Source organism: Chamaea fasciata, unplaced genomic scaffold (assembly GCF_029207755.1).
Source record: "Chamaea fasciata isolate MVZ Bird 193981 ecotype frontalis unplaced genomic scaffold, bChaFas1.0.hap1 SCAF_27, whole genome shotgun sequence".
In the NCBI taxonomy this organism is placed as follows: Eukaryota; Metazoa; Chordata; class Aves; order Passeriformes; family Sylviidae; genus Chamaea; species Chamaea fasciata.
In genome coordinates this window covers 3,678,100-3,692,719 of record NW_027094112.1, presented here as the reverse complement: position 1 = coordinate 3,692,719, position 14,620 = coordinate 3,678,100, and the positions used below count along the sequence as shown (strand labels likewise).

The 14,620-nt window shown below is 45.4% G+C and overlaps 1 protein-coding gene across 1 annotated transcript; it reads right to left on the bottom strand.

Annotated features, from left to right (window-relative positions):
• Positions 1 to 6,940: 6,940 nt before the first annotated feature.
• Positions 6,941 to 12,767, bottom strand: LOC136301611 (keratin, type I cytoskeletal 15-like). Its single transcript, XM_066204739.1, has 9 exons — positions 12,753 to 12,767; positions 10,345 to 10,776; positions 9,447 to 9,529; positions 9,137 to 9,293; positions 8,783 to 8,944; positions 8,495 to 8,620; positions 8,176 to 8,402; positions 7,598 to 7,626; positions 6,941 to 7,231 (listed from the first exon to the last, which is right to left on the bottom strand). The coding sequence occupies exons 1-9, from the start codon at positions 12,765 to 12,767 to the stop codon at positions 7,212 to 7,214; spliced, it is 1,251 nt and encodes a 416-aa protein (XP_066060836.1). The 3' UTR covers positions 6,941 to 7,211.
• Between the last annotated feature and the right edge of the window lie 1,853 nt (positions 12,768 to 14,620).

Below are 14,620 nucleotides of genomic sequence, written 5' to 3'. Positions count from 1 at the left end.
AGCAGAGCTTTTTCCCCTCTGTACTGATTTCTGCCTTCCACAGCTCTCCATCCTGCACTGTAACTCTGTGCAGCCTTTCCTCACAGGCCCAGGGACGCTCCTGCTGCCGGAGACATGCCAGTTCCTTCTGGAGACCTGAATGTCCTGTTCAGCTCTGGGTGGGACGAACCTGCCCAGCCAGTAACTGCTCCAAGGGCTGTGAACAGGTGAAATAGTGCTGTCAGGAGGTGCTGAGAGAAAGCAACTGGAGAACAGTTATTTTTTTGTTAAATATTAAAGTCCATAGTTAGAGTGTAAAGAGCATCAGTGCATGTGCTTTTCTTCACTGAACAGAAAAGCAAGAAGCTGAAAGGAGAATAAATACCAGTGTGTTCTTTTTGAGATCTGTCTCCTGGTGCAAGGAGAGATGAACATCTGTCCCTCCTGGTACTCCTTCAGCATGCCCTGGATTCACATATCAGGACCTCAAAGCAGTGTATTTTTGGTTTTTGCAAAAGCTTCTGTGATGCTGCATAATATTTTATGATCCAGCTCATGAAAATTTGGATCTGGAACGCTTCTGCATGCAGTATCTTGAGTAAAAGCAGCAATCACCATATATTGCACTGTCAGAATATTGATCAGGTACTGCAGGCAGGTTGGGTTTGCATGAGCTTACAGGGAAGAATCTCCCAAAGAATGAACTGCAATTTTTAGTGGCACTTTGGAAGTACAGCTGGAAGTGTCAGGTGAAGAAAGGCTTGAGACACACAGTCAAGTGGATTAATTTGATTTATAACACCAAATACAGCATAAGCCTCTGGTACCCAATCAATCCCTCACACAGCATTTTTGCTAAAACTTAATTCTAAATCATTTAACTTTCCATTTCTGTCTTACCTTAATGATTGCATGTGCTTGTTTTTGTAGGGACTCCTTTAAGGTGAGAATGTGTACTTAAATGCTTGGAAAAGCCTTCAGTGTTGCAAGCTGAAGAAGGTGCTGTTAGTATTCAGTGTAGCTGGAATTCTCTTTTTCTTCCAGTACTATAAACCTAATTTATGGTAGGGTCAGCTTTTTCCCAATAAGGAATGGTCAGCACAGGGAATCTCCCTTATCTGCACCTTATCAGAGAGGAAGGGAGACACATTTTTTCAGGCAGAGTCATCCAGTCACACCCAAGCTCCTGGCTGAGACCTGGTTCTGCTTTACCTCTATTTTTTCTGCCTTGCCAGTCACTGCTGCTTTATAAAATAATTCATTTGTTTCAGGGTAGCTTTATTAATTGTCCTGTAAACCCTTTTTTTCTTGCCTTTGAGGACACTGTAAGATCCTTCCCTCTTTTCACATCCTGCTGAATTTGCTTCCAGGGATAGCTAATGCAATTACACTTTAATGAACTTGCTGAACATTTTAATCAACTTTTTTGGTGCCTGCAGTTCCATGGATGCATCTATGGATGAATGAGCAAAGTCAGCTTATTATTCTGGATTTGCCTTTTCAGTTTTTAAGTGTTTGTCCCTTCTGGTAACTCTTCCTTTCTGTCTTTGCTTCCATCAATGAAATTGTGCTGCTTTTTCACGTGCATATTTTTAGTCTCCATCTCTTCTTTTGCTCATATGAACTTTGTCCACCCTCCCAACTATTCATGTCACAGGCCTTCTTAAGATCACAGCTTGGAATGTTTTTCTCCCCTTTTGAAGATCAGAGGCAGCTTTTTAATTCAAGCACAAATTTTTCTATTTTTACTTTTAAACTTCCTTCTGGGAAGAGCCAGAACAAGCTCTGATCTGCAGCTGGTAGCAAGGTAACTGCAGTGGTTTGCCCAAGATACAATTCTCAGCTGTCTGGCTTTAACAGCCCATCATAAATCTTTTTTCTTTTTTTTTTTTTTTTTTTTAATCCTCACAAACTTGGCAATGCCATATATTCCCTGAATGTGCCAACAGATTGTGAGACAAGAATGTTGCTGTGCTGAAGAGGCAGGTCCCAGCACATGCACACACAGCTGTTAGTGGCTGGAGAAGAGGGCTGGGAAGAGCAGAGCAACACAGGGAATTTGCTCAAAATTACTATTTTTTGCAAAGTAGAGGGATTGTGGTGAAGAGAATGCATAGTTTCTGCACTGAAATAAGGTTGTGTAAGGCTTCTGTGTTAACAGAAATTGTGAGAGTAAGAGACAGGAGAAAACATTTCTGTCCAGGGCTCTGGTTTGTTCATGGCAGGACAGAAATGACGGATCAATGATTTGAGCTGAACTGGAATGATTCCTGTCCAAGCTGCTGCAGTGCTATTGGGGCACAGAATTTAATTTCTCAATCATTGCCATTTATAGAACATTTGAGCAGATTGGTATGAGGAAAATACATAAAAGATCCTCCTGAAGAGCTCAAGCACTTAAATAACTGGGAGCAGTGCAAATACTTTGCGAATCCTTGAAACTGGCTGTGGTGTGGAAATGCTTCATTATTGTCCCTGTTTCCCTAGAAACATAACTAACTTTAAACTCCTGACTCCTCCGTCATGCCAGAACTCTAATGATAAAGCAACTTGGGGAGTAAAGTACCTGAGACAGGAAAATAAACCAGATTTTATTATTGTGTGATTAAAGATTGTGTGGGAAGGAAGGCTCAGTTGGGGCACCAAGCCCTAGGGAGCGCAAGTCAACTCATTGGACGTACTTTCACACTTCCTTTAACCTGTTATCTGGCTGGTAAATCTCATCAAGGTATGATTGGGCTGGAAACTATTATTTGAGAGCCAAACATCCAACTGCCAGGAGGATGTGTTCCAAAAGTCAGGTTTCTGCAGGCAGCAGCAGAAGCAGTGCAGGGGCCTCTGCCAAAGCCCAAGGGACTGAACCTGTCCTGGGCTCGGGGGAGCGGTGGCTTTTGGACACTTGCCATGGCCTCTGCACGCTGCTGGGATCCTTGCTGAGGGAGGAGGCCCGGGTCTATCCACAGGGATCTTCCCATACACCACATGGAAAATTCCTGCTCAAAAATCAATCCTAGGCTTGGGAGGGACGCAGAGTAGATGGGGCTCATAGCACAGAGCTGAACTGTTTTACTCTGTTCTCATCCGTAGAACATTTGAATGTCTATTATTTATATCTATGTGCTTATATATTTACATGCACATACTTGTATTTTTAGACTTATAGATTATTATTTCTCTTGCTAATTTTGTAAGAATATGTTCTGATCATAGAGGTAAGCCACAGCTTCCAGTAAGGACAGAGATTTGACTGTGCAAGCCTTAAACATTAGTTTAAACATTAGTTCTGGATCTAATTAGAAAACAAGGAGCTTTCTTAGTACCCTCCTGGTGGATCATTGTTTTTGGCTTTCCTGATCCTACCGGTGGTTTCATACTCAGTTTTTCTTGACAAGAATTCTCACAGTCTGAAGATCTCTGGTTGAGCTCAGTGAGAAAATTCAACTGTTGCTCTATGAGGACAAGCCCTGCAGCCTCTGGTTTGTGGAGCTGGTGCCAGGGAGGCATTTTTAACACTTGGTTCTCATGGCAACTCTCAGCCCATGGAAACCCCTTTGGAGCCCTGGTTCTGGCTTCCCTAGCTGGTCACACAACTTTAAGGGAACTAAAGGGGATTTCTGACTGCTTCTGACAGTTTGTGCCACTTTCAAAAAGGACTGTGTTACCCATGTCTGTGTGTACCAGGCAAGTCCCTTCCCAGGCAGTCCTGGCTGTTACCTTAATTAAGAGCTGTGGTTTTCCACCAGACTGACACCCATATTCAGCTTTAAATCTTCTTTTTATTAAAAACTGAGGTTTGTGCCAACTGTCTGTGTTTTGGGCAGCCCACTGCCAGCAAAGCAAATGACTGAAGTGCTTTCTGAGTGCCTTTTCATGCTTTCCTAATGGATTCAGCTTGAAGAACTGATAAAATCTGGTGACATGATTTCTAACAGCATTTAAGACAGAAAGGAGTTGTTGGAATTTGTTTAAAACCTTTTCGTGTGTGTGAGCGCTGTGAACTTTTGGGTACGGCTGTGATTTTCGATAGTCTGACATCAGGTTGTGGGAAAGAACTGAACTAAGAGTGGGAATGTTGTCAGAAAACGTTGATTACTGAGGCTGTGGGTGCCTTTGATCCCAGCCCTGCGCGGGTTGGCAGGGCTGGGAGCACAGGTGAGTGCCAGGGAAAGGTGTTCCCTGGAGCCAGGCTTGGCGGAGCAGCGGGAGCGTGGGCTCCCAAACTGCACTATTAGGAGTAATTGCAGCGTGCAGAAACCTCTCTTTAGGCAGTACTAAAACAGCTCTGAGAGTCAGCTCCAATGCGCCTGAGACTACGTGTTCACTGTCACTTGTCCTTTATCTCGGAATCATGGAATGCTTTGGGTGGGAGGGGCCCTCAGGGCTCATCCAGTTCCACCCTTTGCCGCAGTCAGGGACACCTTCCACTAGAACAGGTTTGATCCAAGCCCCTCCAGCTAGGCCATGAACACTTCCAGGCATATGGCAGCCACAGTGTGGAAACACTTAAAGAAATTCCGAGGTTTGTTTGGATTAGCACTCCAAAGTGTTATATTTGATGTGAAATCCAACAGAAATTGTTGCAGATATGAAGGATTTTCCTGCATGGATTGTCATACTTCATTACTTGGCTGCTGCTATTTTTCGTGGTTATGGTGGGCTAGGAAATGTCAGAAATATCACAGAAGCAGCTTCCTTTCCTCTACCTTTTTGTCACAGGCACAATGAGTCAGAGTTTCTTTTCTCCTTCCTTGAGTCAGTGGTGGGCTGAGAGAGAAATCTGCCTTGTCACTTCTGTGGTTCCATTTCCTTGTAGCCAGGAGTGCCAGAGCCTGGCAGGACTGCGCACAAAGGCACTAGGGGTAGCACTAGGCTTCTGTACCTGTCCATACCTGACAGCTGCCCTTGCAAGTGGAAGCATTGCTGTGGGTCTAAATCCTGCAGGTGTGTCAGAATCCTGATCCATACTGAAGCCCCTTGGAAAACCCAGTCCACTGAATTCTGGTTCTTATCTTGAATGTCTCCTTATACAGACATTTCACCCTCTTATCTTCATCAAACCTCCCGATAATGCTGTATTATTCATCTGGAGATGATTAATTTCCAGAATTGAGCCTCAAACCACGGGATTTGGGGCCTTGGGGAGCGGGAGCAGCACAGAGCGCCCCCTGCAGGCCTGGCCGTTAAGCACAGCCATCGAATCCAAGGCATGAAACAAGAATAAAAACGTGCCGATTTTGGTATTAATGAATCTGTTCTTTCCTTGTACGAACCGTGTCCCAGGCCTGAGGCTTTAATTTAATTTTGAGAGTGTTTTTAGCAGTTTCTGTCAGAAATCCTACTTGTTATTTCCTTAATTGCCATCAGAGGATGCCGGGGAGCCGACCCGAGTGGACAGACACACTGCCACCCACAGACAAATCCTGTCCCTGGTACGGAGCTTTGGGACACACCACTGAAGCAGGATGAGGCTCAACCACACCATTCCCTCATGCTGGCACTGCAAACGTGTCCCACCTAAAAGAGAGCAGAAGGGAAGCAGGAGATTCGGAATTGTTCCCAGCAGTCAGCCTAGAGCACAAATGGCTCCTTTCTGGGATTACAGACATTCTTCCTAGTTAAACTGTGTCTAAAGAAGGTATTTGATCCCAAAGGCCATTATAGCTGGCTAGTGCTGAGGGATTTTGGGAAAGTCAGCAATGCAAAGAAAACTATCTGGTTGATAAGAGAGAGACAGAAGAGTCTCTGTTACTTGCACAGAGCAGAAGAGTCCTGTTGTGACTCCAAGGAGAGGCAGATCTGCTTTGACTTTACAAACTTTTGTTTCCCATGGAAATAGTTTCTCTGACTCATCCCTTTCCTGCTGCGCTGAGAATTCATCTTGGATTGTAACATGGAATAGTTTGATGTATTTTAAAATAATACCTTGTTATCCAAAACGATTATGTTTTACCTGTCCCGACTCTCTTTGCAAACCAAACTGTAAGTGTTAAGCTGCGTGACAGGATAAGAAATGTCTGTGATTTAGGAGGTGTTCAGGAAACAATGAAGCCTCTGAGACCCACCCAGGGTCTGGGACAGGGCGGCAGTGGAGTCACTCCCCTGCTATGTGGCTGACCCTGTTCAGCAGCTTCCTCAGCCCTACAAACCAAACACTGAAATGCAGATTTCTAAGTTTGAAATGACTGAGTTATTTCACCCGTTTTCTTTCTCTGTTGAACCCAAATATGCTGAATGTGGCACACCAAGTGGGGCAGGTTTAGTAACAAAGCTTGAACCTTGCCTGCACTGTGACATTCTCCACTCAGAGTTCCACACAGGATGGAGCTGGAAATGACCCTATGGAATAAGGGAACACACTCCTCGGAGTGGAACTTTCAGATAAAAGGCCTGAGCACAGATTTTCCAACATGGCAGGAGGAACAATCCCAGCAACTGAGTGTTGAGTTAGTAGAACTTTCTTAATCCTCACTCATTTCCTGATCTAACCCTTTGCTTTAATTGGGCAAGATTAGACAGAGCTCTCACTCAGAAGCTGGGAAAGGGTTGCCTATGTAGGATTGATTTATTGTTCAGCGACTCTAAGGAAAGTGGTTTTGATTTGACAAAATTTTCATGAAGTTTTGGGATTAATTAATCCTGATTTTTCACTTCAGCTGCTGAATTGGCAAATCAACTACTTGCACTCCTCTTGCAACATACGCTGTGAAAAAAGGGTTCTCCCACCCCTTTCTCTTCCCCATAGGTGTCACCCTTGAGTTTAGTGTGGATGTGTTTATTCATCTCCAGGATTTCATCCAGTCATCATATAATTTAGGATTCACATATTTCTTTGGAGCCATATTACATAATTCAGGCAACCTTAATTTCTTTGTGTATCTGACTTGTCACAGCTAAGTGTAAACAGTATATTAATATACCAAATAGACTGCAGGACACAGAGTTTTCTTTGCATTGCAGAAAGGTAAAGCTTTATTCGAGGGATTGTTGTTCCGTGGAGAGCCAAGTGCACTGCACAGACCTGTGTGTAAGCACAGTGATCACAGTGGTGCACGGTATGAAAAGAGAGGCGTAGATAGTTTTAGGAAAAGCCTAGTAATTATTAATTATGATTTCATGACTAGCATTTGAAGACCAATCTGTGCGTGGGGTAGGTCACAGTATGTGTGAGCTCTGGGCCGCGCTGCTCCCACGGCACTGACTGGATCAGGGAAGCCCAACACGTCAGTGGTATCTTAACACACTCTTGACTGCCCTGTGGAAAGAAAAAAAAATCATTGCTCTGATAGGGAAAACAAGAGTCTCTTTGCAGCACTGACATTTCAGACTCACCCACTATTTAAATATCCATTTGTTACCAAAAGCATGGGAAAGGAGCTTAACCTGTCTCTGGAACTGGAGCCAAACCACTTTGAAATTAAGAGCTTTGATTTTGAATGGTTTAATCCCTCCTGCAATTGCAGATGTGGAAGTCATAGCACAAGGTTGGTATTAACAGGAAAAGGGATGAAACACAAAATGTGAAAGCCTTAAGTTTGGATGTTCTTTGGAAGATGTTTCTTATCTGCCTTGTCACTAGATTGACCATGACAATAGGAACTAGAAGAGTGAGAGGACATACCTCCTCCTTGGAGAGCTCCTTGACACGATCTGTAAAACAAAAGGAGTTTTAATGAAGGGAACAATAAATACATACCGGCATCATGTGCAGTGGATGTAACAACTCAGCTTTTCCTGAATCTTGCAAATATATTTTTATATATTTTTTTTCACTTCATTCCCTTCAGCTGTATTTTCCTCAAAAATTGTAAAAGTAGAGACAACAAGAGATTGTTGCAGTATAATTCTTGTAGTCTCACAGTCCAGCTGTGCTTGTTTGTCTGCTGACAGAAGGAATTTCATTACAGTTTGGTTTGGCACGGTGATTCCTCTCATGGAATTCACTCCACACAAACAGGTCAAGAGGAACTGATTAACTCAAAACCTGTCAGTAACAATCTGCTCTGTGTTTCCCTTGGTGTTTGATGTGCTTATGAAATTTTTGATAGACACATTTCAATGCAGATGCTGTGAAAAAAAGTTGCTGAACTTAGATTTGAGCTACAGACAAGTAAAATATTCTGCTTTGTCTTCTCTGACTGGCAAGAGAGAAGAGCTTGTGATAAAATTTGTGCCCTTATTTGCAAAGAGAGAACTTACATGAGATCCTGATTTCCCTCCTGCAGCAGTGACCGGTACTGCTGGATCTCCTGCTCCAGGCGCATCTTGATGCCTAGGAGCATCTTGTACTCCTGGCTCTGACCCTCCATTTCACAGCGGATGCTGCCCAGCTCCTCCTCGACGCAGTTGATCTGTGCCTGGATTTGTTGCAGCATGCGGCCATAACGAGACTCGGTTTCAGCCAGGGAGTTTTCCAGAGAGCTTTTCTGGAAAGGCAAACAAAAGAGTTGAGGAGCAGAGTTCTGTGGCTCCCTGCCCATGCCAAGGAGGGAAGGGCCCGCAGATCCTGCCCACGTACCGTGCTGAGCTGTGCCTGCAGTTCGATCTCCAGGTTCTGCATCTCGCGCCTCAGCTCGGTGAGCTGGTGGGTGCTTGTCTGGATGTCCTGGCTGCTGGAAGTGACCTGCTGATTGACTTCTTGGATCTGCAAAGTCAAACCCCAGAGACACTTTCTGAGCCACAAGGGAGCAGATTTGATGAGTGAGTAATCACATTTCCAGGGAGCGTCTCCCTTTCAGCCAGTCCTGGAACCAGGATGTCTGGGCTATTGCACCAAGGAGACCCCACTCTGGGCATTGCTACGTACCTTGACCTCATACCACTGCTCCACCTCCTTGCGGTTCTTTGCAATGATCTGTTCATATTCATCTCTCAGGTCATTGAGGATCTTTGTCAAGTCTTCTCCAGGGGCAGCATTGACCTCCACGCTCACATCACCACCAGTCTGGGACTGGAGCTGCCTCATTTCCTGCAGGGAGTGCAGAGAGAGATACAAGAGCACACACAGGTCATTTGTTGTGCTGGGGCAAAGCAGTACCAAGGCACAAAGGTATGACAGTTGCATGGCAAAAGGTGAAATGGACTTGATATGTGATGGTGGGAGCTGTGAAGAATCAATGGGTTATGTCTTTGGCTGTGCTATGCTTATGTTGGATCGTACCTCCTCATGGTTTCTCTTCAGAGAAATCAGCTCTTCCCTCAAGGACTCCAGCTCGGATTCCAGTGAAGACCGAGTGGAAGTGAGACCATCCAGGAGGTTTCTCAGGCCATTGATGTCAGCCTCCACGGTCTGACGGATGACCAGCTCATTCTCATACCTTTACCAAAGGAAAGCAAAACATTGCTCATTCATTTCGTTACAATGTGTAGGGTTGATCATACCACTTTAGACAGGGCTTCATTCACTTGCATTCATGAATCTCATAAAATTCGTGACACAAAAGAGGCAAGGTTCACAGGGAGGTACTCACTTCATTCGGAAGTCATCAGCAGTCATCTTGCTGTTATCAATGTCCAGAAGCATTCTGTTGTTGTCCACAGTGGCAGAAATAATCTGCAAAAGGGGAAGGTGAACAGGTGTATTTCTGTGTTCTAGATTTCCAGGACAAGCAGAAAGAAGACACAAAGCTTTGGTAGGGTGTTGCTGCTGGTCTTGGATTTGTTTCTTGCAGTAGTGCAGGGGCCACAGAAAGTTCCTGATCTGCTATGCACAGGGACTGGTGTGTGCAAGATTTTGGCTTTCCAAAGATTTTCATGAAAGAGTATATTGATGCGGGGAAAAAACAGAAGAACATTTTTGTTGGGAAATGGCCAAGCCCCATGGGGTTCTGCAGTCTGGGTGTAGGAGGCAGTGTGGGTTTTGCCCCTGGTGCTGTAAGTCATCCCATTACAAAAAAAAGTTGATTGTAATGGGTGACCTCAGTCCTTCCAGCTGGTGTCTGAAGGAGTGTGCAGGGACAAAGGGAGCTCAGATCCTGCCATCCAGGTGCTTTGGCTTTGCCCTCCATCCAGCTGATCTGGTGGGAGCAGGGAGAAGCGCTGCAAAGCACACACGACTGGTTTGGAGCCACCTGCACAACGTGGGATGTACATTGCATGAGCCAGCGTGTCTGTGGCTGGTGGAGCTCCTGGTGCCTCGGGCTGTGCCCTGTTGCCTGTGGGCTGCTGTGAGGGTTTGCTCACCCAGGGGATGGGAGGTGCAGCTCAGCAGGTTTGTGCCTGTGGTACCACCGGCACGGCTGTCCCGCAGGCGGTAGAGCCCAGTGCTGGGGATGGAGGAGGAGGAAGGAGCAAAGAGGAAGGAGGAAGGTCCTTACAGGAGAGAGGAGCATGTGGGAGATGGAGGCACATGTGCCAGGATGATCCTACCTGACTTTGGAGCTGTTCAATGGCCTGGTAGTAGGAGCTGTAGTCCTTGGAAACGCTGGGAGCTTGTTTCCTGTACCACTCGCGGATGTTGTGCTCAAGTTGAGCGTTCTCTTCCTCCAGCCTTCGCACCTTCTCCAGGTAAGAGGCCAGGCGGTCGTTGAGGTTCTGCATGGTGACCTTCTCATTGCTGTTGAGCAGCAGGTCCCCGCCAGGGCCGCAGCTCCCCGCAAAGCCGCCGCCAAAGCCGCCGCCGAGGCCGCCCATGCTCAGGCCGCCCCCGTAGCCCCCGCAGGCTGCCCCGCCGTAGCTGCCCCCGCCGATCATGGAGGAGGCGTAGCGCCGGCAGGACACGGAGGAGCTGCGGCCGCTGCTGCCGCCACAGGCGCCTCCACCGCCTCCTCCTCCGCTCCTGTACGAGGTGCTGGATGTTCTCTTGACGCTGCAGCTCATGGTGAAGGGATCAGATGCTCAGCCCCGGATGCAAAGCTCTGCACAGCGAGATACAGGAGATCAGAGTGCAGTGGGTCGTCCTTGCTGGTGGCTATTTATACCTGCCCGGTGGGTGTCACCTGCCAGGCAGTCCAGCTTCCCATGGGGCTTGCCAGCTGTAGTACTCATGCCGAAAGTGATGTGCTAAGGGGAATTTCTTTTGGGGCTTGGGACAGCCCTCTCCCCAGGTACTGGGTTTGCATGCTGATTCACACCAAGCCTGCACTGCAATTTCAGGTGGGTGGCTGTGAGTTAGATTTTGTTGGAGATAGTTTGTTGCTGGCTACTTAGTGAGTGAGACTCATTTTAATGAGTGTTCTTTGTTCTTTAGAGTGATTTTTTTTTGTCCTGAAAACAGGTGGTGAAAGCACCACCTAATCTCTCTGCTTTAATTTCAGAGTTGGAGAAGTATGAACTCAGACACCCTTTGCATCAGGCAGGTTCGAATTAGCCTGTGGAACTTCTGGAAACAGATTCTCTAAGAATTTAGGCACTTCTCTAGAAAATAAAGGTCAGTGTGGGCACTGTCTCTCAGAGTACTTAGTGGTACTAAGTGGTACTAATCACAGTGGAGTGAATTTAACAGCAGCAATGATATGTTTGTTCTCACCAAACTCTGGTGGTATCACTTCCAGGAAATTCTCCTGTCTCATTGGCATGCAGTGATGCCATTTTAAAATTGTAAGTTTTTTAACATTTTTGCTCAAATTACCAATCATTCAGAGGTTATCTTAAACTGAAATATATACGTGAAATCTATATGGTTTCATTGGCTGAATCCTGGGAGAGGAAAGAAAGGATTTGGCTTGGCCAGATGGAAGCTGAGATTGTTATCAGCTGGATGTTGAGGAAGGAGGTACCAGGGCTGTTTGAAATACAGAACAATCCTGTGTCCATGTAGGAAAGGGCACAGTTTGGACTGGAGCGTGTTTGGGCTGGAAACTAAGCGGAAATTTTTAACTATGGGAAGCAGAAGGGTCTTGAAGAATTTCCATTGCAGAAGCTGTGGATGGAAGAGAGAGTTTCAAGTCTGATCTCTGTCAACTGACATTGGGGATTTTATTCTTGTATAACAGAGGTAGCTGTGATGACCCTCTAGATCCCCCTTACCTTTGGTCTTTTGTCCCTAGGTGCTGAAGGACTGCACCATTTCTGTAAGGGGGCAGATTGTGATAAGCCCTTCTTCACAAAGGAAATTTTGCCTTTAAATAACTTTTGGAAAATATGAATTTTAAGCCTGAAAGACAAGAAGCCTCATTATGTGAGAGGTGAACTTTGATGGGAATCCATCTCTACTTGGAAGTTGTAATTTGCCCATTCGTTTTGTTGTTGGTTTCTCCATTTATGCTGTTACTTACACACACCCTGCAGTTGTGGCTCAAGCAGGATTTTTTTTTCTTAGCCGCAATGATTATGAGATCCATAAAAGTTACTAATGTGTGTTATGGCTGACTGAGGAATCATGGAAAACCATTCACCCTCTTTCTTGACACACCACCACCCCCGTATCATAGATAATGTAATCCTTTGATCTGCATAATTAAGCAGCATGATTGTTGTTTTATTGGTAGCTCTCTAATTCTCCGCACGTCAGAACCAGGTGCTTTGCATATGTTATTGGGACTGAGTCATCATTATTAAAAAATAAAAATTATTTTCTCACAGGGTGTGATTCCTTAGTCATATTTTCCTCATTCGGTTGTTGAAATGCGCTTTTATTCTCCCCTATGAGGTGTTTATTGCTGATTTGTGTTAGTGCCAGAGGTGTTGATTTTATATCTCCTTCTCGGCATTGTTGCATCACAACACCCGACCCAACAATTTCTGACATTTCCCAATGCTGTAATTTCATACTGTCACCTGGTGCCTTTTCTCCGTCTCTCTGTTCCTCTGTTCATTTTTTGAAGAGGTGATCTAACCATCCTCACTGCCATAACTGCATCCCAAACATTTAATCTCTAGACTTTCAGTTCTGTGACTTGGGGGTATTTCCTTGTCTCCATGTGCATTTCTGGTCGCTGTCCTGTGTACATGGCTCTTGGCCTTAGTTGGCTGTTGTGAGTGTGATTTACTTCACAAGCCAGAAGAACCAGGACTGTTCAGGAGCCATTACCTTTCTTAGTCCTTGTGATGACAGAAGGAGGTCAGACATGTTCTGCTGTAGAAGATGTTGAGCTCCTCAACCATTCAAAGGTGCTCTAAGAGCTTTGAAATCACGTCTTCCCCTTTTGCTCTGCAAGTCAGAAGTTTGTTTGAAGTACAGGTGCTGTGAATCCTTTCTCAGTGCAGTTTACTCACTGGTGAAGTTGCATGCTGTGCCACAAACAGATACTCCAAATTGGCAGAAGAACCAAAAGCAGCCTGTGGTTTCCACAGAGGAGGCTGTGATGCCATTGCTGGATGTATGTCTTCAGTCATACGAGAGGGAGAAGACTATCCTAAATACAATTACTGGTAATTAATTGTTCTACTGTAAATGAGTCAAATGTGTTCTTGGTAAGAAGAGTGCTACTCCCAAGGGTTTCGTCAGGAGCTCAATTTGTGCATTCCTCATCCGTCATCCATTGTCCTGCAGCATCGCTCAACCTGTGCATTTGTTCAGTTCGTTCAGAGCTGTAGGATTTCCACAACCCTCCATTCTGGGCTCATCTTTCTCTTATGTCACTCCATGGGGTGGGCTCATAAACTTGCATATGTATAGACCTACAGAAAATCCTATTAAATGTGAGCTATTTTAATTCTGTAGTTGATCTAAATCATTACTCATAGTACTTCCTACCACTGAAGAAGGACGAATTTAGAGATACTTCCCAAGGGAAATTAAGCTCTTCCAGCAGAGAGATTATTTCCTGTTCTCTTTTTGTCTACCTGCTTCCATGTGCTCCTGTTATCGATGATGGTGACTAATTGAATTCTAAATTCCTCCCTGCCAAAGCCTTTTTTTCCTATCCTGTACATCTCTTCAGAACACTAAGCAAGCGTATGGCTTTTTCTAAGAGCATGGATGAGTGAAGTGAGCACCAGGAGCAGGCAGTGGTGTCAGGATGCCTGGTCACAGAAACAGCACAAAGTTTCTGGAGCACCTGCCAGCCTTAGATGGCAGCTGTGGGTGGGTCTTGCTGTGCCTTGGGACACCTGTTGTGTGTGTTGTCCCTAGGACAGGGATTGGCCCATCCCTAGGTGGGAGTTAGTGCCCCGTGGATCAGCAGGAATGCATGGAAGGCATTGTGCTGTCAGCAGCAGGACTCCACAGGGAGCTGATCCTGCTGTAGAGACTCCTGAGGACTCTCCACAGTACCACCCACTGCACCAAGACCTCACACTCCCAAATCGGCTCAGAACTGGGGACAGACACTGCAGCTCTGGAGTTCCCGGGCGTTCTCTGGGTGAAGGCCTGTATTTTTGATCATTCTGATGCTTCTCTGTGCTTCTGGAACATTAAATGGAAGTAACCTTTCAGTTCTTTAGCTATATATATTAACTGTAATTTAAAGTTCCATCATTTGGCCTCAAAAGAGATGTCTCCTTCAGCTGCTTTGGCTACAGTAAATACAGCTGAGACCTGAGTGAGTTCTGGCAGCCTCTGGAGACAAAAGTCATATTTGCATTTGCTTTACATCAGTTTCTATACTGTTAAAACCTGAAATGAGCTTTTTATTCATTGTAGACAGGCTTTTATTCACACGAATTCCTGATACTGGACTGATAAAAGTCGGTTTTTCAACAGGAGTAGAAAGTGTATTCTTTGTGGACACTAACTGCAGGCTGCGGTCAGGGTGCTGTGCTG